Consider the following 22,794-nt stretch of genomic DNA (forward strand, 5'->3'; position numbering starts at 1 on the left):
GCATTTTGATAAAAATGACGCCAGAGAAAAATGTAGATCTTTTGTCATGTCATCAGAGATGCATTGATCAGTTTTTTTTTTTTTTTTTTTTTTTGACTATTTCTAAAATCTGGGTACCACACTTTTGCTAAAATATAAGAGTAGCTTTTGAAATGTTTTTTTCTGGCCTTTCAGTCACACTGTTTTATTAGAAGATCAGTTGCTATTAACGCTTATTTAAAACTGAAAGACTATGATTGTGGAGTGGGTACTTTAGTTTTTTTTAGCATAATTTTTTTAGCAATTAGCTTGTTAGCATGAGTAGCATAAATAACACAGCAGTCGCTCGCTGTAATTTACATCCTTGCCTTTCCTAAAGTGGAACAAAAGATTTCAACCTTTTCAAATTGAGCATGTTTCATGATTTATATACAGTATATATTCCTTTATTTAATCAGGTAAACCCCGTTGAGATCTAGATCTCATTTTCAAGAGGGACCTGAGCAAAAAAATTGCAATACATAGCAACCTGGTTACAAGATAAAAACAATTAATACATATGCACAAGTATAAAACAATAAAAACAATTTAAAAACAATGACACTGTTTCATAGAATCTTGTTGCCTATCTTTAAGAACTGCTCGAAATAAGTCCAGTAAAATCATTTCCGACATCTTAAGTTCAGACTGCAACTGATTCCACGCTGTGGGGGCCAACACACTGAATGCCTGCTTCCCTTTTTCAGTTCGAAAGCGTGGGACATGCAGAAGAATAATGTTATTACTAATGTTATTTACTTTCTAAAGATTAAAAGGATAAAAACAGAAGAAAATGTGTTATTCCTTTAGTCTTCCTATTATCCGTTAAGTGTCTTTCTCTCTTAGTTAATAGCAGATATTCCAGAAAACACAGCTTCCCTTGAAAAAATGTCTTGCTTCTCTGAGCTTCCTCGGACTTCATCTCTGACATCTCTCTGATACTGAGTGCCTGTTCACAGTGACATTGACACTTTTTGGTGCATTTGCACTTTTGCCTCCACCCTGCATGGTAAAGATATTTTAAACACTCGTTTGTGATGTATCCATGTGGGCTGGTTGTCCACACAAAGTTTCAAATCATTTTAAACGTAAACTGAAAGAGGACAAATTCTTGTCACCGTTTGATTTGTTGGTGTGTGTATACTTGCAAGGGAGCTAATCCATTCAATAATAAGTAAAACTTCAAGATGCACCAAATTAATTTGCCAAAAACCAGAATCAGATTATTTTCTCTTGAATGGCTCTGATCAGTCATTGTCATGCTGAAAAGTCTGATATTTTTTCCCCTGTTCATTAAATTTTTTAAAACTAAGATCTACAACTAGTTTTGGTAAATAATCACATTTATGTGATGGATTATTTAATTTGATGTTCTTTTTTAATTTCATTAAAAATTAAATAAAGATTGCAATTGCTTTTGTGCAGAAATGCAGATAATCTTGTAACTTCTTAGTTAGATTCAATAATATATCCATCAATTAAAACAATCTTCCTCATTTCATGTTTGTGAAATGAATGTCTTTGATGAACAGTCATATTATTTTTTGCAGCAAGACACCATTAAATGGATTTACAATAACAGCGAGAGCGCTCTGGAGGAAAACCAGAAATCTAACCAGAAACCCACCCTGGACGAGAACGGAGATGGCTTTGAGGGCAAAGTGGAAGGTGACCACACACAAGCCTATTCACAAAGCACATTACAATCACCCATTTGGGAGAATACATTGTGGTCCACGGTGTTTGTGAATGTAACACACGCCTGTTCACCCCGACACACTTAAGCTCATTCTTACCAAATGAGACGCTGCTCTGAAACAGGCTCATCTGGATTGCGTTAGTCTGAGAGCAGCCGCTTCCTTTGGCTCATCAAGTGTTAATTTCCCTCAACAATTTATAGATCCCAAAGAGAGAGTAAAACAAGGAAAGCTATTTCCCTCTCAGCAAGTTGCTGCAGAGCAAAATTTATTGCCATATTAAGTCATTTCATTAGCATAGGACTGGTTAATTTAGTGGAACTACTCATCATTTTTTTTCTGCAGGGATAGTTGGAGGAAAACCATGAGTAGTGTGTCTTATTTTTGAATTATGCTCTGACTTGGTGGTCTGAGGCCTCCTTTGTTGCTGAATGTGATGATGAAATCAATGCTTGCAACATCGCTAAAGAGCATTCCAAAATTTATGAATTCGTACCGTTTTGCTTGTGTGATAAAAAACATACTGAATTCTGCCTTTTGTGTAATTCTCCTATTATAGAAGTGATGGACAAATTCAACACAATCGCCATCATTGATGGGAAGAAGGACCATGTGAGTCTCACTATAGACAACGTCCACCTGGAGTACGGAGTGGTATACGAGTATGACAGCACTGCTGGCATCAAGTGCCACGTGCTGGAGAAGATGGTTGAACCCAAGGGGTTCTTCAGCCTCACAGCTAAGGTAGTGACTCACTTTACTTTTGGAATGTTCACAAAACATTTTGTGAAGAGGTCAGCATGCAAATCATTTAAGTCCCACAGCAAAATACAAACTCGATTTTAGAGGAGGCTGTGAAACCCTCTAAAATGTATGTAAAGATTAAATCTGCATCTAAATATAGGAGAGTTGCAACGCATTCAGAAAACGTTAAAAAATTAAAGTAAAAAATAAGAATACTAAAGATGCACAGATTTCTGATTTCCAGTTTTTTTAAAGCCATAATTCCAATACCAGTATCAGATTTAATAGATTATTGATAAATTCATTGATTTCTATTTCACAATTATTATTGGCTCAGGTCAAAATATTTCTTCTCTTTTCCTGCTCTGTTCATTAATAACTGCCTACCTTATGACAATGTCACATTATTTTTGAGGAAGGAGTCTTTGTAGAACAGGCTAGACTGTGCTAGACTGTGCTTCTTCTAACTTCAACTTAAAAACACCTTGCTGATGCTGCATATAACTTTACCAAAGACCTACTGTAGCTAATCACTGGTCAGGGCTGATGAAGTTTGAAAATCAATAATCAAAGTCAGCAGTTTTTGTGCTTTTCTGTAGATCACTGAAGGTTTTTGTTAAAGTGACATCCCGGAACATTTTGAAAACAGTAGATTAAAGTGTGAGACTTTAAGCCATCCTGCAAAGCCTTTCCTTTCAAGAGAAAGGATCATGATCCTCCACTTTGGGCCGAGGCAGAAACTTTCTGGTCTTTAATGCCTCGTGAGAAGTTTTTAAGCCAAGAGGAGCTCTTTAGCATGGGAAAACGCTTAAATAAATGCTGCTCTATGCAGTCAGCTGTTGCATCCAGAAATGTAACCTGAAGCCTGAACATGCATGCAGGAAGCCATAAATCAGTTCTGCTTAAAGCTGAAACGTCTGTAGGGAATAAGCTCAATTGGGATGAACAGAAGCAAGAAGTTTGGACAGATGTATGTAAAAACCTTAAAGCATATAAAATTGGCAGTAAAAGGCTTCCAAATGATTCGCCCTTCAAATTGACTTTTTCTTTTTTTTTTTTAACAATTTGTTTGCTGCAGTGTTGGGGCTCCTCTTACCTTAGTCAAGATAATCATTTATGAGAAGCCATGAGAAAAATCAAGTACATGGCTTGCTGCTTTTGTCTGACTTAACAGGAAGGAAGCAGCCAGATCCTGCCAGTTCCAAATCTTATCTTACTGACCCTTAATGGTTGTGACTAGCTCTATAAAATCAGGAATTTTTACAGTTGCTACGCTGGATAATGCAGGTCCAATACGTCCCGTTTTCCTGTAATAGTTTCTAAAGGAGTGAAAAAGGTAAATCTATATGAAATACAATGGAATGGACCAAAGGCAAATACAGCTCATTTAGTCTGTTCTTTGCTCCATGTTTGTCATTGTGACCCTGCGATGTCCTGATAAATTGTCCCCATAAGGTGCTAAAAAGTGTGTAATATTTTTCTGTCCTCTGTATATTCTAATTGGCTTTTTGCATGAACAGAAACAAATGGGGGCAGGAGAGAAACAAACAATTTAGACTTTGTTTTGATGATAATGTTTATAAATAAATAAATATTCAAATAGGAACACTAAAACTTTCTATTTTTTGTGCATGAAATGGATACACCGTTTTGTGATTTGAATTAAAAATGACTAAGCATTTAGTTTTAATCTGTAATGCTCTGATAACAAAAACGAGCATTGCAATGGCTCAGATTTTAAATGAAAAACATTGCATTGTGTAAAAAATAAAAAAAATGTTTGTGATCTAATTCTGCACACTTAAAATCACCAGCTTTTTTCAGAAGGTCTTGCTGCAAATTAAAACCGACAGCCGCATTTTAGTTATTTCATTTCCCGCCTGGTTTAAGAGCATGTCTTTTATGTCCCAGCAGTGATGTTAACAGAATGATCATTATTGATTTAAGGCACACGGAGGATAGCGGGTCCACTCAGACATGGAGATGCAATGCTTACTGAAGTGAAAAATACCCTTTGCAGCATCTTTCTGCCAGATCGTATAATGAACGGCATCTCTCTTATAGTAAATTATTTCAGATCACATGTGAGAATATGCCCGAAGCTAGATTTGCAGTTGTAGCATATTGTCTTTACTGTAAAGCGTTTTTCTAAATAAGAAACCCATTATAAAAACAACCCTGCCAAATAGTATACCATAAAGTATTAAAAGCCATGAAGTAAATTGTATAGGCCCTTTCCCATTGCTACAAAGTGAAAGTAATTTTAGTATTATTACAAACATCTGCTGCAGCATCCTGTATCATCCTTGGAGATTTGGGTGCTCTGTTTAATGCGGGTAACTCTACTTCAGTCTCTTCCTGCAGCTGCATTTTTCACCCCTGCTTTTCTCCAAGTATCGCCTTTCCTGTTTTCTTTATATCTAATTTTTGATCTGAACAATCTGGGTGTATCTTCATGAATTTATGGAACGTGGGAACTTTATTCATTCCAGTTTAGCTGCTCATGAAATTCTGCAGAGAAATAAGACTGGGTTTTTATTCATGCGCCATTCGTATGATTTTCTCATATCAATTCATCATCGCTGTCTCTGTTTACCCTCGTCGGCGTGCAGATCCTGGAGGCACTGGCGCGGAATGACGACATGCTGCTGCAGATGTGCAGCAGGTTGAGCTCCAGCTGTGACGTGATACCCGACGACTTGCAGGTACGCTTCAGTGCGATGTGCAGCGAAAGGGCGGAGCACATCAACCGGCGCGTCACCAACTACAGAAAGGTACAACAATGCAAAATAATGATTTGAATCAAATAGACACCCTAAGATTCACTGATATTGCAGACAAATTTTTAAAAGGAAACATCATATTACTTTATTCCATTGCGTCTCTGACATCAGGGGAAAAGAAATGGAAGTTTGAATAATATGTCTATCTGAAATTCTGTGTAGATTTATAATAATGGAATAGATTGGTATTGTTTGAGCAAAAAAACTTTTCTCCTTTTTAAAAAATATCTGGCAGAAACAGTTTACATTACAATATTCCTGTGATGTTGACATAACAGAAATACAATAGGAAATGAAAGCTTTACAAGAAAATTCAAAAAGACAACAATCATGTAAAATATGAAGAAAAAGGGAGAAAAAAGCAAAGCAATCGGGATTTTTAGTGACAGAATGTATAGATTGTGAGGTGGATGAGTGGCAAGTTCTGTTCTAAAACCATAAGAGGTTTAATTTGTATTTTTCCATAAACCATGTGGGGGAAACACCAAATCTGGGGGCGAAGAGGCTCTCTGGTCAAAAGACTAAAATTCAGCTTACATGTAAAGTTCTATGAGTGGTGAAACATTGACACACCATCCCCACAATGAATCTCGATGATGGCAATATCATGATGTAAGAATGCCCTTTTTCTATTGTTTTATTAATGAATGTCGTTGGCCAATATGAAGGAGTGAGTAGCTGTGAGGTTACTTACCAATAAAGTATGAACATTTGGTTTTTCCTTAGAATCTGACAGTAATTAATACAGAAATAAATTAAATCCAAGGAGTCTACCTGAACTCTGTTTAGGTTGGGCTAGAGTGTGTTGTGAAATACTAATGCTACACATCACACTGAACATGGCATCTCCACCATGACAATGGGCCTGGCAGCATTATGCTGTGAGTGGAAGATGGATAAAACCAAATTCAGTGAAATGAAAGAGGAAAATTTGTCAGAGGTTGCAAAAGACTTCAGATGTAGGATGTGAGGTTCATGTTTTAGCATAATGACGACACTAAACATAAGGCATTCTTTAGATCAAAGCATATACATGTGTCAGAATAACCCAACGTCCAAGCCCAGCAAAAATCCCAGTGAAAATTGCTGTTTGAAGATTCTCCGTATTCAAATAGACTGTGCTTGAGCCATTTTGTAAAAGCGAAATGTCAAATACACTTGCAATGAAGTATAAATGCAGCTGCGCGCAACACATGCATTATTTATTTTTATTTGCAAAAAACCTTGAAAACTTGTGTCCTTTTTTTGCCCCACTTAATGATGATGTACTACTTCAGCTGGTAAATCACATAAAATGTACATGACATTTTATGGCTGTGCTTGTAACATGGCCAAATGAATATTGTAAATTGCCAGAAACCGATGATAAAATAGCGAAACTTTTCCAGAACACAACATTTACCAGAACCAGGACTTTGTAAACCAAATTTGAGATGGAAAGTTGAATTTTTTTGTCAGTTCTCTTTAACATCTGCACACATTCCTCCATAGGCAATGCATTCAAGTGTGCGTGAGAAAAGGGAACAGACTGACTCGACATTAGACAGAGGTCTTGGATTAATTACCACTTATAAATATCCCTGCAAAGTCACAGCCAGGACATCCAGTTGTGTAAGATCCCCTTTTGTTGCAGAATGTTCCTCCTCAGACCTCCGGAGAGAGACGGAGCGGGAAGTGTGGAGGTAGGGAATGATTAAAGCCGAGATGGACAGAAAGATAGAGCAGAAAGTGATCAGAAGGAGAGATTTTTGACTTGTGCTATGAAACTTAGAGCTCCACATTCCATTCAATTCTAATCCCAGATGGAAATTAAATGAATAATAAAATGACAGATGTTACGGCAACTCCTCTCCTCCGTCCTTTATAGTTAAACTAACAACAATAACTGAAAATAAACACTTTGTTTTGTTCCTTGTTTAAAAGATGCACTGTAATATAATATAATTGGGAATCTCTTTCTCCAAAGAATGCTTAAAAAAATAATCCAGTGTTACTAAACATCTGCTGTAAATACACAAGTCGGCATGTTGGCGCTGTGATGGAGTTCAGGGAAAAGTACAAACAATTTGAGTGGATCCAGGACGACCTTCCAACTCCCTATGCACTGTGTTTTCCATAGATATTAAATTTCCTATAATTTTTCAGAAGTTTTCTTTCTTTCTGGTTGTTGTCAGATGTTCCCCCACAAATCCTTGATTGTTGAGCCCTTCTGGAGAATATTTGGCCCCTAATAAGCTGCGCACACAGGATCCACGTGTGGAAGATTGATCTGAGTTTTGTTGCAAAGACATGTCTTTCAGTAGAAAACATGTTTGACATTTACTCTGGAAAACAGAAATCTGCAGCTCTTCAGCAGCAAATTTGAAACATGAACTCACATTCCGGAGCTTGCTGAAGTCAAACATGAAAAGTCCCAATTACAACACGATGATATGAGCGGCTGCGCACCATTTCAGCTCTGTTTACATTGGTCTAAACAATAAAGGGGTTGTGTCGGGGTCTGGAGATTTTTCCACATGTATGAGCAATGGCAGTCTTAGGAGCCTGTTTTAAATCTTTGATTTGCTTTAAATATTTGAGTTGCCACATGAAACAGAGAGAATGCTGAAATTGTACTGAAATGCTTTTATTTTTGCTTTTATTTCAGAGCCAACTCTCAGATACGTAAAGGGCAATGCAGCATTTAGTTAACAGATGCTCTGTTGTGACATGTAACCTTTCAGTACTTCACATCAGCTAAGCAATACAAGGTTACATCTTCTTAAAATGTTTCCATGCTTTGAAAAACTTTGATTACAAATGTAACCCACCTGGAAGTTATTACAGGGGTGTCCGCGCATCCTTAAAAAGTTTTAAATCCATGTATCTCAAATTAAAACCTTAAAATGCCTTTCTTTCAGATAAAAGAAAGTTGACTTTAAATGAGTTAATCACAGATCTTAAATTTCGTCATGGCAGGACTATTTAATCTTATTATATATAATTTGTTCTTCTCTTTTCTGTCAAACAAATGTTTGAGATCCATGCAGACGTCTTCGTTCCATTCTGTGAATTGAGGCGGTTGAAGGTACCGCTGATGCTGATATACCCGTGCTAGCTAACATTTTCTTGTGCTTACCGTGGAAAAGTGTAAATTTATCGCCAGTTGACTGGACAACGTTCATCTTCACCACTGATTCACTTCTGTTGCCCACTCATAGGATGCTATGTGCATTTTGGGCAAAAAACCTTGTCACTACTACAATACAAAATATTTTTTACATTTCTAATGTCGCACTGGTCTTAAATTTAATTAATAATGGTCTGAAAAAGGTCTTTAAAAGCCTTAAATTTTAGTTTAAGGCTAAAATTAAACTAAATTTTAAAATTAAACTAAATTTTAGTTTAATTTTAGCTCAATTTTAGCTTCTCATACAGGCTTAGAAAGCCTGTATGAGAACAACTATAAACTCATCATCTGGCTGGATCTCTCCTTCACTTTGATACAGTTTTCTCGGGTACTGAAGAACAGAGCGTGGCCCACCTTCAAGCAGGCCAAAGCCAAAGTCTCACCTCTCCACAGCAGCGACTTCTGTCCCACGAACTGCCACATCAATGTGATGGAGGTCTCCTACCCCAAGACCACAACCTCTCTGGGCAGTGCATTTGGTGTACAGCTGGACAGCAGGAAGAACTCTTTGGAGAAGAGTGCACGCAGCGCAGGAGAGAGTGGTGAGGATAGTGCAAAGCATAGGCATTTTATTTTATTATTTATCTAACTGACAGGCTTGTACTGATGAGAGGGGTTTGTGTACAGGTAAGCTGAACCCCATGGTGAATGCCCAATACACAATCACAACTATGGCTGCCCCGTCCAGTCACAGTCTGGGTCGGACGGAGGGACACGGACTTCGTTTTCTGCTCCGAGAAGATGACCTGCTCACCCTGGACGCATATCAAAAACTACTTTATAAACTCACCGCTGCGGTCAAGGAAATGGAGACACACGGAGCCCATATTCACGAGTAAGTAGCATTAAGTACTTTATGGTATAGAAACAAAGTACTGCATATTTGTGATGGAGAAGGTTAATGTTAGCATTTTGTATTAACAAAAAAAGAGAGAAGCATGGAGTACATTTGTATTCTGTCCACTTCACTCCAATACCCGTAAAATCTAACAGAGCTACAGTAACTGTCTTGAGAAGTTATGCAAATGTAAATAAAATTCATGTTTGCAATTTATTTACAGCATGAACTCTACTGTGAAGGCTTCAGAGGTTTGCTAGAAAACATTAAAGAGCAAAAAGCATCACAATGACCAAGGAATCCAGCAAACAGGGTTGCATTTTAAAATAATAGCTTTGAATTTCTCACAGAATAGTGAAATATTAAAACCTGGATAAGCAGAGCAACAATCTGAGAAGCAGCCCCTGGTAATTCTGCAGAGATTCACAGCTTATTTTGGATAATCTGTCAACAGGACAACTATTAGTCGTGTACTTCTCTATACTGATCATTATGACAAGGAGAAAGCCAAAATAAGCATCATTTTCAGATTGCCATAAGTCATTTAGAGAACACAGCAACCATGTGAAAGGAGGCTATCTGGTCAGATGAGACCTATAATCGATTTTTTTGCTTTATATGCACCCTGGGCACAGTGCTATAGTAAAATATAGTGATGGCTGCATTATGTTGTGGGAATGTTTTCCATTAACACGAAAAGAGAAGCTGCTCAGAGTTGATGGGAAGAATGGATGGAGCTAAATAATGAGCAGTTCTGAAAACCTTTTAAGGTCACCAGTGGTGTCCGGTTGCTAGGTGAAACTGAAAATCACAGACTTTCTACCTTTCGTTTGGCAAGGCCAGAGGTGTTTTTCTGAGCAGGATGAGGGAAAAGTTTGAATTTTCCAGATGTGTAAAGTTGGCAGGTACATAAAAGGACAATCATGGCAGGATTTTAAATCCAAGTATAATTTTTCTTCTACATTACAGTTACGCAATACTTTGTGTGGGCCGGTTAAAATGCAATACACTTTAGGATTGTAGTGTGAGAAAATGTGTATAAGTACAAGCAGTATGAACACGCTGCATGTCAAATACTGAATTGGCAATGTGTGTCAGATCAAACCACTTCACTAACTGCCTTTTTTCTTTTTTTTTTACCTAAAAAGCCTTCCAGATAAATGAATTGTAAGAAAGGAATTGAATGAGGTAGATATGATGGACACATTGCAAGAACAACTTAGACCATTTAAATTAAACATTTGAAAACATAGAAAACATTAATTTCTTCTGACTCTAATTTAACGTGCTTCATTCTCTAACCCAGCAGTTAAGGCATTTCGTTTGCCTCCTAGAAAAAGGATAAACTTAGAATCCATTGCTATATTCAGGTTCACCACTAAATCCAACTAATTATCACTCACTGAACCTTTAATGTCATAGCCTTTAATACGTCTTAAAGTTCAGGCCAGATTTCATGAGGTGACAAAATCCCTCTGGAGACTTCAACTGTTTTTATTGCAGACTGCAGAGATGTTTATTTCTATTGTAAAGTATTTAACCATGATGGCTGACTTACCTTTGGGGCTAAAGTTATTGAATGCCCCATAGGAATGTGTTTTTCTATTAAATCAGCCAAAATCTGTTCATTCAACATAAACACCAGTTATGCCACTTATCTTAAGCTGTTCTTAGTTTGTTAATTATGTGAAGAAAATAACTGAAGACCCTTATAAATTGGGTATGGATGCAGGGTTCACTGTTCTGCAGTAGAAAGCTCCACGGAACAAGAAATAAAATCTCTACAAAGAAAAGCGGATGTTGTACAGTCAGCCCCTCCTCTGTAAAAGCTTCTCACTGTCAAGGCATGAATAAAACTTACCTGCACAGCCATTAATAACTGCTTGCAGACAGCTTTGTGATTGTTAAGCCTGCTATGAATCTTCAGATAATCATTCCATTGATTTAGTCATTAATAGTCTCCTCTTAATTTAGTGAATGAGATTAAAAGTTGCCCGATGAAGCGGAGCTGTCAGCTCACTTCGTAAATGATGAGCAGCGTCCTCAGCAGGGTTTTAATGTCTGAGTCAAGATAAATTCTGTCATGCTCCTGTCACTGCCAATTAGCTCGCCGGCATCCTTGCACACTCCGAAGCGTCCAGGAAGCATCTAGTGAAGCGATAATGACCTTTACCGTGAGCTGTCGACATGCAGACTACACAGAAAGAGCTTGTTAAGGGTAGGAGGATGTGAGAATGGGCACGAAGGTTTTCAGTGCAGGAACTAATTTGGCTTGTTGCTGGTTGCAGTCTGGCTGCATCTTTTTGACCTCTGCAGGACTGCTAAGCCTTCCTTAGCACTTCTTTAGATTGATTTGTATATTAGACTGTTCGCTGGCAGGCCAAGGAGCATTACTAATACTTGTCATGGCTCTGGTTCTCCCCTTCTGAGGTCTCCAGATTCATTTTTTAAGTCTCCAATCCTTCGTGTTTGGTTGCTATCTTCATAAGCTTGGATTTTGTTCACTTTTTTAGCCTCCTCCTTTTTGTAAGCTTGATGGGAAAATCTCTTAGAGGTTCTATTCTACGAATATAATGAATCCCTGAAGTGGCTATTTTATGTTGAACGTATCCTTCTTCCGTTCTGAATGCCAACAAAGGAAGTCTGCTGTATATTCACAGCAAAGTATAAATATCCATATAATTTAAGGAAAGATTACACTTTGGACACAGTTTGGCGTTGCATAACTTCTTGGCAGACTTTCGAGAAATCCATTTTTAGGCAGAGACCTGTGACCTTTTGTTTCTATGCCTCCGAGACGGGGGTCACAGCTGCAAGAGGACATACTCGATGACGTATGTCTTATCAGGACTTCCTCCCTTCCAAGTCTGAATAACAAATCTCCTTACATTGCCCTTCTATTTCCATAACTTTGTTCTGAGGTTGCACATTGAACAGCACCTGGCAGTGATATAAAGCTGCAGAAATCTTGGAGTGATTCACCTCAATCTATATTAAAGTGAATATATGGTTGTATTTTAGAGCCAGAAAACATAAAAATCAGGAAAATATAAAACATAAAAACATTATAATCAGTTTTTCCATTGTTTTTAAAGCGCATAAGTAATTTTAAAACACTCTCCTGAACATGAGAGTCATATCAGGAGAGACGTTGTATAACTGCTCCATCTTGAAGCCTCGTACTCACAGTCGCCGAGGAAGCATAATGGATTTCTTTCTTCTATAAAACTTTACTTAAAGGAATACGTACATTAGCTTTGTGGCTGAGTTTTTAAAAAGAGAAACTTGCACAGTCACTTAATTGCCTTCAAATGTAATTTATTCTGGCGACACAGCTCTTGTATTTCACCACTACGTTCTCCTTAGTGGTAAAATCCAGTCTCTCTGTTGGGTGCCAGATTTTTAGGTCTCAGAGCTGCTGCTTTAAGATAACAATTCTCCCAATTTTTTCTTTCACACTTAAGAAATCTTTAGGAACTCAAAATTAAGCTGCAGATATGGTTGTTATTTTTGTTCTGGATTGTCATTGGTATATGCATTGATGCCCATGTTCTTCATTCTTTTGCTGCAAATTTCATCTGAACTTCTTGCCTTGCTTCCTTTTTCTTTCTATCAGAATTTTCTTTTACAGATGGAGGTTAATAATGCATATTAGAACCAAATGTGCCATAATTTAGTAGTTGCATTGAAATATGCTTTTTCTTTTTTTTGCCTGCTTTTATTCTCTTGGTCATAGCTTCCCTGCATTTGAGCCTTTAGGCCACCTTCTCTGATCCATGTATTGTTATTCTGCCATGTCCCCTAGTGCCCATAATGGCTTCACTTCTTTAGTAATGAGCAGCCAATCACAGATCTAGCAGGGCCTCTCTATGGTGATGGAATGCCACTTTGTTTTTTAGGGGCATTATGGTAGATTCTGGACCGAACTCTAATGAGGGCATCTTTGCTGCCTTGTCGGCATGCAAATGAATAGAAAGGAGGTCAGATGGGAGAGAAAGGGTAGAGTTGAGGAGATGTTTGGCTGGCGTGAGGAAGCTATGTTCATTTTGATGAAGAACAGACTAACGCAGTCCCTCTCCAACGCTTCCACTTTGAAATGTCTTGGAGGCCGATGGAATGACGTAATGGAAAATGTAGGCAGGCTCAAACTGAAACGAGTCCGAAATCTAAACAGACATCGCGTGTCAGAGCAAATGCGTGGGGGGGAGATCAAAAAAGTACAAGCCTAGCATTTATTGGGATATGGCTTTAAACAGCACCATGTGTTGTTGCAACTGTGAAAATATCCTGTCCATCCTCTTCCTGCCCCTCTGATAGACATCTAACAGAACAGAATAAAAGTCAGTGGTAGCACAGAGAGGGGAACTGATCTCTGCATCCACGTCACAGCATGTTGATACAGCTGCCCCTTACATGATATTTGAATCTTTAAATACAATTGGGACCTCTGAGCATCTTAAGATTTTGTGCCGATGCCAAATTGAAAGAAGCCAGGGTTTTGTTTGGCCCACACAGTCCGTTATTGGAGCCCCAGACATGAGTGGCGTCTGTTGCATACTGTAAACACTGCATCAACAACCCACCAGACGATTGTATTAACTTTATTATTTTGATCTTTCTATCATGTGTTTTGTGTAATTCTTCTTCACTTTTTTCCCAGCCTTCTATCCTCCATCACATATCCTGCAGCATCAGAGGTGAGACACCCAGAGAGCTACATCTCTGCAGAGAGTGAAGGGGAGAAGGCAGAGAGGAATGGGAAGAAGGTGTGTTTCAATGTGACAGGAGACGAGCAAGAAGACTCTGGACATGACACTATCAGCAACAGAGACTCATATAGGTAACAGTCAAGAGAGAGACGGTCACATAACAACTGGTGCTTTTAGTAACTTGTTCTTTGTAATAAATGTATTCAAACTAAAACAATAATGCATGACTTAATATTTTCAAAATGCATTGGATCAAATCCATTTTTTGAACAAATTTGACCTAATGTACCTAACTTTAGCTCAAATTGAGCTAACCAAAACTAGGCTAAATTAAGATGAGTTTAACAATGGTAAGTTGAGCTAAGCTATTATAAAGTAAGCTGTTGGTGGCTAAGTGGAGCAGAGCTAAAGTATAATTATGTTACATTAAAATAAAGTAAGTTAATTTGATGTAAGATAAGGTTAAGATAACTGGAGCTTTTTTGACCAAAGTTAAGATGAGATGAACTTAGTTGAGCTAAATTGAGGTAAGGTAATTTAAGTTGTTAGGATAAGCTTAGCTAAACAAAACATGCAAATGTATTTCAGATGAGTTAAGATACTTATTCTATACCAAGTCAAGCTATGCTTAGGTTTATATCACATACCTTTTACCCCAGTCTCAATAATATTCTGTTCTTTTTTTTCATCAGTGACTGCAACAGCAACAGGAACTCAATTGCCTCCTTCAGCAGCATCTGCAGCAGTCACTGCAGCTCCTATGTTCACAGTGATGACATGGATTCAGGTGCACAAACATCACAGAACAAACACAAATATTGTTTTGTTCATCATATATATCTTACATGATGAAGTGTTTAGGAAGTTAAGACCTTATATTTGCAATAGACTAATCCAAATTTTGATAGGAGTAAAGTCCTCCTTTGTGATGGTTCAGAATTTCTACATCTTTTAGAAAATGTAAAAAAAAGGAGGTAACAAGGACATTTTTTTGTTTGTTTTATTGTGAAGGAAAGACACTGATGTGGTCCAAATGGCTGATTGTATTTGCATTTCTGCAGGAGATGAAATGCCATCTAGTGTGTGGCTGTCCCATGACAAGCAGAAGAAACTACACAGCTTCCTAGAGCATCTGTTTAGCCAGGTGGGTTAGTTAAACATCTTAAATGTGAAATTATGTTAGCAATCCTAGAGGGCCCGAGGTTGCATGATATTGTTGTCCAGATGTTTTCCTTAACCTAAGATATTAAAATATTAACAAGATGGTTCCAGGAATTAGCTTTTCTATGATTTCTATGATTAACATTTCTCATTTTTCAAAGGTCAGCTGTTTATTGAAAGCTGAAGTGGGATGTTTTATTGTAGCCCCAAGAAGGGCAAATGGAACAGCCTTGATATTTTCTGGGACTTTTACAACAATAGGGCATGAGGATATTTCTATCATTGATGGAAAAAGAAAAGGAACAAAGCTGTGCTGCTCTTTTTGTCAGCTTCCTGTAATATGTTGTAATATAGAGAAAAGTCCCCAGCTTTGTTTCCCCCCAGCATCACAAACTGTGAATGCGTTTGGGAGGGGGAAGCAGGTGTTGGTTATGCGGGGGCGGCTGGGGTCTTTTTTTATTTTTCATGTTTTTGGTCCCCTGTGCAAACTTTCCAATCTGGGCGCAGTGGGAGACTGTATCAGGTGTTCTATGTTTGACCCAAGTGCTTTCTTCAGGTGGACTCAATCACCAGCATGCTGAGAGGAGCGGGGGTGGCGCGGGTATTCGAGCAGACAAAGTGCTTCACGCCTGCAAGAGGGCTGCAAGGTAAAACCACCAGAAAAATGCAAGCATTGTGCTTTTTTTCAGTCATTACTGGAACACCTTTTGATCTTAGAACTTTTGTTCCATTGTGCACTTGCGACCACCTTTTTCTCTGTCAATTTCTACATTTTCAACTGCGGCGTCCACAGTTCTTGGGAGAGTTACCCCCTGATGTGGGTCTGAGAGGAGGAAGATGATATAAAAGGCTCTCAGGGCCAATATTGACTTATAACAGAGCAGGAGCTGGATACACAGGGGCTGGGACTTCCTGTTGTGTACTGTGATGCTAGGCAGACACATGGGAGCAAGTGTTGTAAGTGGATTATCAACATTTAGAAAAAAATATAATTTTTAAACATTTTCTCTCCATTCATTTCCATTTCTGTCTGTAGTGTGAAGATAGCACCACTATCTTATCTATATTGCATAAATATTTAGACCTTTTGGAGTTTTCTATATTTTGTAGCATTACCATCAGAAGCCTTCATGTAGTTTGATATTTTGCTACCATTTTGTCACCTGACCCCATTTCAGCCTCAGTGTTTAACCTTGGTGTCGATTGTTAGGTCATATCTCTTACAGGGAAATGTAGGAAATGTGGAAGGAAAGGCTAAATTTATCTTTATCATTTCCTTCTACAAATACAAACTAGCTGACAGCATTCTTTCATCATCCCTGAAACTTTCTTCAGATGGCTCGACCCATTTCTCAGATAAAACACCAAAAGAAAGTGCGTTTGTGTGTGTGTAGTGCAAGCTTGCTTCTCAGTGAGTCATTTTTCTTCTTCAATGCAACAAAAGATTGTCTTGTCTTGCATTTGTCTCTATTCCACTGTGCAAAACTCACTTGCAACTAAGGCTTTGTGTCCTAGCGTGTCCCTTAATGCACAGCTGTCAGTACTTTATGCAAAACAGCAGATTACCTATTTATTTTGTACGTTTTGGATAATTCAAGCCTCCAGACACCTCGGCCAATATGGTGCACCAGCTTCCCTCTCATCTCCAGCTGTCCTCAAGTGAGTGCAGATATGCTTAAACACAAAATAGAGCCCCTTGTGTTCGCTTGCCTCCAGGAGGCACATAAGGGTTTTATCGTTGCTGATCCATCTCAGCTTTCGTAATGCCTACGGTTGATAATACAGCAAATATGATTATCTAAGAAGTGGAGGATTTCTGCATCCAAACTCACACTTTTTTCACCTAGAAAAACACACGCTTATTGTAAGATCTTGCGGTTTTCTTTTTATGTAAACTTTATTGTTGGTCTGGTCTCTTATGTAGATTTAAGGGTTTTTCAACTCATGTATTATCACTACTCTTTAAAAAGTGGTTGGAAAAAGTTGCTTGTACTGGATACAAGTACAATGTTAAAGCCACAAACTATGTGACCACCCTGAGAGGAAAATTAGCAATTTATTTGTTTATAGTGAGGTTTGGATTGTTTTCTTTTAAGATTTTGTCAGCTGATGCAAAAACTGCTAAAAGGCCACAAATATTTATTAATTGGTCACCAAGTTTTAAAGTGTTTATGCTCCTTTGACATCCACAACTGTAAACTTCAATATTTTTTATTTGGGTTTCATGTGCCAGACCAATATAATTGAATCTTTAATTAAAAAGTGGAAAGAAGATGATATATGGTTTTAAAATCTATCGTTATCTCATTGATACCCTTTAAAAATCTCCGTCATCTGAAAATAAAAAGATCATGAGACCACTACAAACCTAAGACACTGCTGTCCAACTAAATTGACAGGTTTGGCAAATAAATTGCTAATCGAAGCAGGAGCCAAGTGGTTCTTGGTAACTTTGGAGGAGCTGCAGAAATTCACAGCTCTTACTTATACTTTAGGGATTTAACTTGTATGAGAAGACTTAAATGACTGTGTGTTGATGTCTATTCAACACACAAGCTATTTTATCTTCTACCTGCTCCTTTTTGAACAAATTGTGTAAAATCGCATGTTAATTGACATAACTATTTGTCTTATAATTTTTTTTCTGTTTTTACATTTTATTATCCATCCAAAAAAAATTAATTGTTAGAGCTGATAAGAAGGTGAGTGGAGCTCAACACAGGACAACCCTGGAAGAAAACCCAGTACAGGCTGCTAAAGCCTTGAGATTTTCCAACAGAACCATAAACATGCAGCCAGAGCTAAAGTATAATGATTTAGATCAAATCATAGTCATGTGACTCTGTGAAAATTGAGGCATAAATCTAAGTATCTGTGGCAAAAACTGTCATCTGATCCAGCATCCCTTCCTGAGACTCTTTACTTAATAATCTGGCTTTTATCATATTGGTTTTTCACACTTGATTTATTCTGAGGAAGTTGTTTTAATTTTGCCTTGATTTTCCTGGCTTATCAGTAAGGCTAAGATGTTATTTCTATTTAAAATGTCCCTTAGATAAACATTGTGGGGGAAAAAATCCACATTGAGTTGGGTCAGTATAATTATTTATGTTTGTTTTCCACCCAGAATTCCTGCAGGAGATGGAGCCCAGGGTAAACTGCGCCAAAAAGCTGCGCCTCCACATCAAGCAGGACCCATGGAACCTTCCCAACAGCGTTCAGGGGCTCACACAAATCATTTCTAAATATGTAGAAGGTCAGTGTTCACCTGAGATGCCACAAAAACGTGGCACATGCACAAAGCCAAATATAAATCCACAATGTTTAAGCCGTGAAAAGCAGGCAGTCACACACTGTGCTTAAAAGACAGAAAAATAATAATAATCTGGCTTTAAATAAAATGTTTTTTCGAATTGGCCTATTCTTCAGTGTACCCCCCCACCCCACCTGTTTATTAATTGGAATATTAGACTATTTTGCTTAGTAACGGCTCTGCCTACTTTAAAATGTAAACCTATAACCATCCTGGGACTCATAAATTGGAACCGCTGAGCTGAAACTGTAAACTCGCTGAGAATTGCAAAGCTGTTTGTGGTGAGATTCTTTCATTTTTGCCTAGAGAGGGTATTTTTTATTGCCAGAGGAGTGTGTGGTTTTGTTTTTGTTGATTCCTGGACTGAGTACCCCCCTCCCCCTCCACACACACACACACTAAAGTGGTACAAGCCCACAGTGGGAACAGTACCAAGCACTAACAGCCTGCCACTCGACACTCCTGGGAAAGGTGAGCTGGTGGTCACGACTGAGGAAATACAGAAAGACAGAGTTATTATTAATGCATCTCACAAGGCTCGTATTTTCATCAGTGTGGCTTCCTGCTTTGTAGCACAAGGCTATGACTATAAACAAATATGGATTTATACTGTTATCTTTTTCTCCTCCCTGTCTTCTGGTTTTCTATATGTAAAATAAACCAGTTGTTGAGCAGGAATAATGTAAACCATTTAAATTTCTGAAGTATTCACTGATTTTCTTGCATTTCTTGTTTTCAGAGGTGAAGACACGACTCCTCTTGGTTCTACTGCAGTATACAGGTTTGTTCTGCCTTCATTGTTAAAACTGAGCATAGTATTATGTGCATTTTAAATCATTTGCTGGCTCTTAGCTCAATTTAGCTTCAACTTGTCATGTATGGAGGTTACGTTCAAATTATTTATTTCAAATTGGTTCCAGCTATAAATCTGTCTGCAGTATGAATGTTATGGATTATCCTCAGAGGTTAAAACAGGCATCACCAACCTTTTTCAGTCTGACAAAGAATGTTTGCCCTCGCCCTTAAAACTTTAAACATTTTATGTGTGATAATTAGTTAATTCGTCTTTAGGATGTCTTCCAACTATTGTTTCTCATGTTAAAAAATGAAGAGCTTTGCATTATTCTTATGAGCCAGTTAGACTTAACATTTACTAATAGATTATCATAACAGAACACCAAATTAATCGTTTTGTTTATTTTAATTAAATGTTGTCTTATCTTGTCATTGATACCTTTAGCAGCCTAAACATTTGCTCATTCGGTGCATCACAAGTAATATGTTTGCTTCTGGTTTCCTATTGATCCCTGTTTCGCATTGTGTAAGTGCTGCAATAAACAACTTCCAATACTGGTGAGATTTAAACCTTACATTCTACTTAGCTCTCATTAAGGGGACAGCAAGTATTAAAACGTTTAGTAATGAATAAACTTGCTAATAAAACTCTTGTGCTTCCTTCCATGAAACCTTCAATAAACTGCAATCAAGCTCCTTAGCAAATCGAGTTAGAAAGTTTTCGTCTTCCGCACAACATAATTAAATAATATCTCAGGGACTACTGGACAATTTGTTTTATTTAGTGTTAACTTTTTATCTAATCAACAGAAAACATTGCTGTTGATTATTTCCCACATGAATAAACAAAACATTTGTTTCAAATTTTTCCAGAAATAATTTCCGGTAGAATAAGAATATTTATTGACCTAGGGTATGCGGGATGCGGTTTTAGCGTCCTCATCTCAGTCAGTCCTTGGCCCAGTTACTTAATACTTCCATTTTAAATCTGTTCTTTTTGTTTCTTGTTTACCTCCCCCTCGCTACAGCTGAAGGCATTTTCTCCGTTTGCTTTTTATGATTTACTTCCTTGTGTTCTTTCCCCTCTCAAGACTCTGAGATCCAGTTGCGACGAGATATGGTGTTTTGTCAGTCTTTAGTTGCAGTGGTGTGCGCATTCTCAGAGCACCTGTTGGCTGTACTGAACCAGGTGGGTCACATTGAAAGTACAGTATATCCTGTATTATAAAAAGCATTTGCTTCTTCAGCATTTGCCCTAGCTTACTTATTGTTTAATGTTTGTTTACTAGTTCCACAATGTAGGAGTAGAACTGGACCAGGACTTTCCAGATCCTCAGGAACTCCAGGAAGCCCAGGAGGCGAGCCGACGGTGGCTGGAGCAGATTGCCAGTGCTGGCCTGCTGTTTCACTTCCAGTCCCTCCTGTCTCCCAATCTGGTAAGCTGCCAGGAACAGTTCAGGAGTCAGATTGTAGGCAATAACAAACTTGCTTTATTTGAAAACATTGCACCTCTCCTAATCCTTTACTTAAATTAAATGCGTTATGTACCAGCTTGTGCATATCCTCTTGGTTAATTATCCATATCCTTCTGGAACTAGATTGCGTGCAATATCTCAGATGATAAGAACTGTGGTTTTGTGGCATTTCCTGGTTATTTATTAAATTTCAACCAGGATTTCTGTTTTGCTTTCTGAATAACAATGATCGACCAAATAGGACTAGAATTTCATTGTATGTTTGAAATTTTAAACAGTCTTCCTCATTAGTCATAACACTGCAAGCTACAGACACAACCACAAGAAAAGGGAATTGAAGGGTTTTTTTGATGCCTCCACATCAGTTCCCGCTGTCAATCTAAGTAAGCCTTACTGCTTTCCAAAGGATTTCTTAGACTTAGGTCATGTTGAGAGGTTCAGTGTCAGAGCCACTACCTTTAGATGCATCTTTACTCCAACAGCCTTGAATCAAAACATTAGGCCGTTATTCTTCACTCTGTAGAACTTAATTGCATGTTGAGGATATAGTTCAGCCTGGTGTGCTTGTGGTGTTGACCGGGGGAAACCTAAAAGGGCAAGACGTCGCTGTCCTCGCCCGTCACTTTGAGTGGACGAAGATTTGAAATTCTAGAAGGCTTAAAACTTGTCTGAATACAGCAAATATACATTGATATAAAGTGATCAAAGTCAGTGACATCAGGTTTAAACCAAGCATTTGCACCAAAACAAAGCATCACTTGGCAGGTCAGTGGTTACGCTTCTGTCGCGCGTCTTCGTATAGGAAATGTGCCTGTAGATAACGACTCCTAATCCTCCTCCACTGCTGGCCAGTTCAGCTCTCTGGACGGGGTCGATAGGGACAGGAAGAACAACAGAAGGGAGAAGAGAAGGCTAACAGAGACTTATAATCAGAAATATATGAGCGCCGGCTACTGTAGCCATAAGAAGATGTGTGCTTCCTTTTGCCTGATGAAGAGACACTGAGGAGGAAACGCATCCTCCCACTCATTGGGACATGTAAACAAATTCAAACAAGCTAAACCAAAGATGGAGACAGACATATGTGTAAACAGCTATATTTCCTCCATTAAGCTACACCAAATTCTTTATAATTGCCTTGAATCAAGACATTCTTGAAATAAGCAAAGGTTTACATAGTCCAGTGCTTACTTGATCACAAAGCCACATTGTGCTTAAAAATAGTAAAACATAGACAACTAGAGGTTAAAAAAGAGACGTCTTTAAGACTACCTGTGGCTGAGAAAACTTATCAAAACATCATAAAAAGAGCCCAGAGCTGACACAGAACCTGAAAGATACATCAGTCCTCAGGAGATAAGCTGCAGTTTACCAAGATGCCAATGAAGGTTGTTTTGGGAATCACCTTCTGTTGTGTAATAGTGTAGTGTTTAATAGTTTAATATTTTGTAATAATTAAACTAAAAGAACTGAAATTTTTTTTGTCTGGCTGGATATGGGTAAAATGGTAAAATACATTTAATATTTAATCTGAGCACACCTAATTATCAGACAAAACAAATGTCTTCTGACGATGTGCATTCAATAATCATTGACTTATGTATTGATTTGATTGTGTGGCAAATGTCAGGGTCACCTTACAGTGTCAGGACTGATATGTTGAGTTCAATGAATAAAATGCTCAATGGACAGGGTATACCACTGATGTTCTGTCTGTGTCACAACAATACTTCACTTCAGTAGTTTATTTTTCTTTTTGTTATATATGAGCCTGTATTCAATGTCTTACTATATGATTTGATGAAAGGTGTTTTTGATTAAAGTCCTGTTGCGCAGATCAGTTGGTGAGGTTTGATGAGAGACTACCGTTAAAATAATAAAGTCACGTTTGCTGTTTTTTCTCCTCAGACTGATGAGCAGGCCATGCTGGAGGACACTCAGGTGGCCCTGATTGATCTGGAGAAGGTCACCTTCTACTTCCAACAATTTGAAGGAGAACCAATGGTAGCAAGTATGCAGTCTTTTAGTTTTGGCCTCAAGTTACAGGGCCGTCCTCAATTATAAGTGCTTCTGTTTAAGAAGAAACTGTAAC

At 38.0% G+C, this 22,794-nt stretch overlaps 1 protein-coding gene across 1 annotated transcript in view; it reads left to right on the top strand.

The window, feature by feature from the left end:
* The window catches only part of prex2 (phosphatidylinositol-3,4,5-trisphosphate dependent Rac exchange factor 2), a 103,332-nt gene that overhangs the window by 52,432 nt on the left and 28,106 nt on the right, over window positions 1-22,794 (top strand). The window contains exons 21-34 of the mRNA XM_023326301.1: window positions 1,569-1,686; window positions 2,275-2,459; window positions 5,072-5,233; window positions 8,731-8,953; window positions 9,039-9,246; window positions 13,910-14,089; window positions 14,651-14,745; window positions 15,020-15,102; window positions 15,676-15,766; window positions 18,247-18,375; window positions 19,172-19,213; window positions 20,319-20,416; window positions 20,517-20,663; window positions 22,611-22,713. Of these exons, the coding sequence (XP_023182069.1) occupies window positions 1,569-1,686; window positions 2,275-2,459; window positions 5,072-5,233; window positions 8,731-8,953; window positions 9,039-9,246; window positions 13,910-14,089; window positions 14,651-14,745; window positions 15,020-15,102; window positions 15,676-15,766; window positions 18,247-18,375; window positions 19,172-19,213; window positions 20,319-20,416; window positions 20,517-20,663; window positions 22,611-22,713 (1,864 nt within the window). The remainder of the gene's footprint in view (window positions 1-1,568; window positions 1,687-2,274; window positions 2,460-5,071; window positions 5,234-8,730; window positions 8,954-9,038; window positions 9,247-13,909; window positions 14,090-14,650; window positions 14,746-15,019; window positions 15,103-15,675; window positions 15,767-18,246; window positions 18,376-19,171; window positions 19,214-20,318; window positions 20,417-20,516; window positions 20,664-22,610; window positions 22,714-22,794) is intronic.

The sequence above is a fragment of the Xiphophorus maculatus genome, chromosome 21 (assembly GCF_002775205.1).
Source record: "Xiphophorus maculatus strain JP 163 A chromosome 21, X_maculatus-5.0-male, whole genome shotgun sequence".
NCBI lineage: Eukaryota > Metazoa > Chordata > Actinopteri > Cyprinodontiformes > Poeciliidae > Xiphophorus > Xiphophorus maculatus.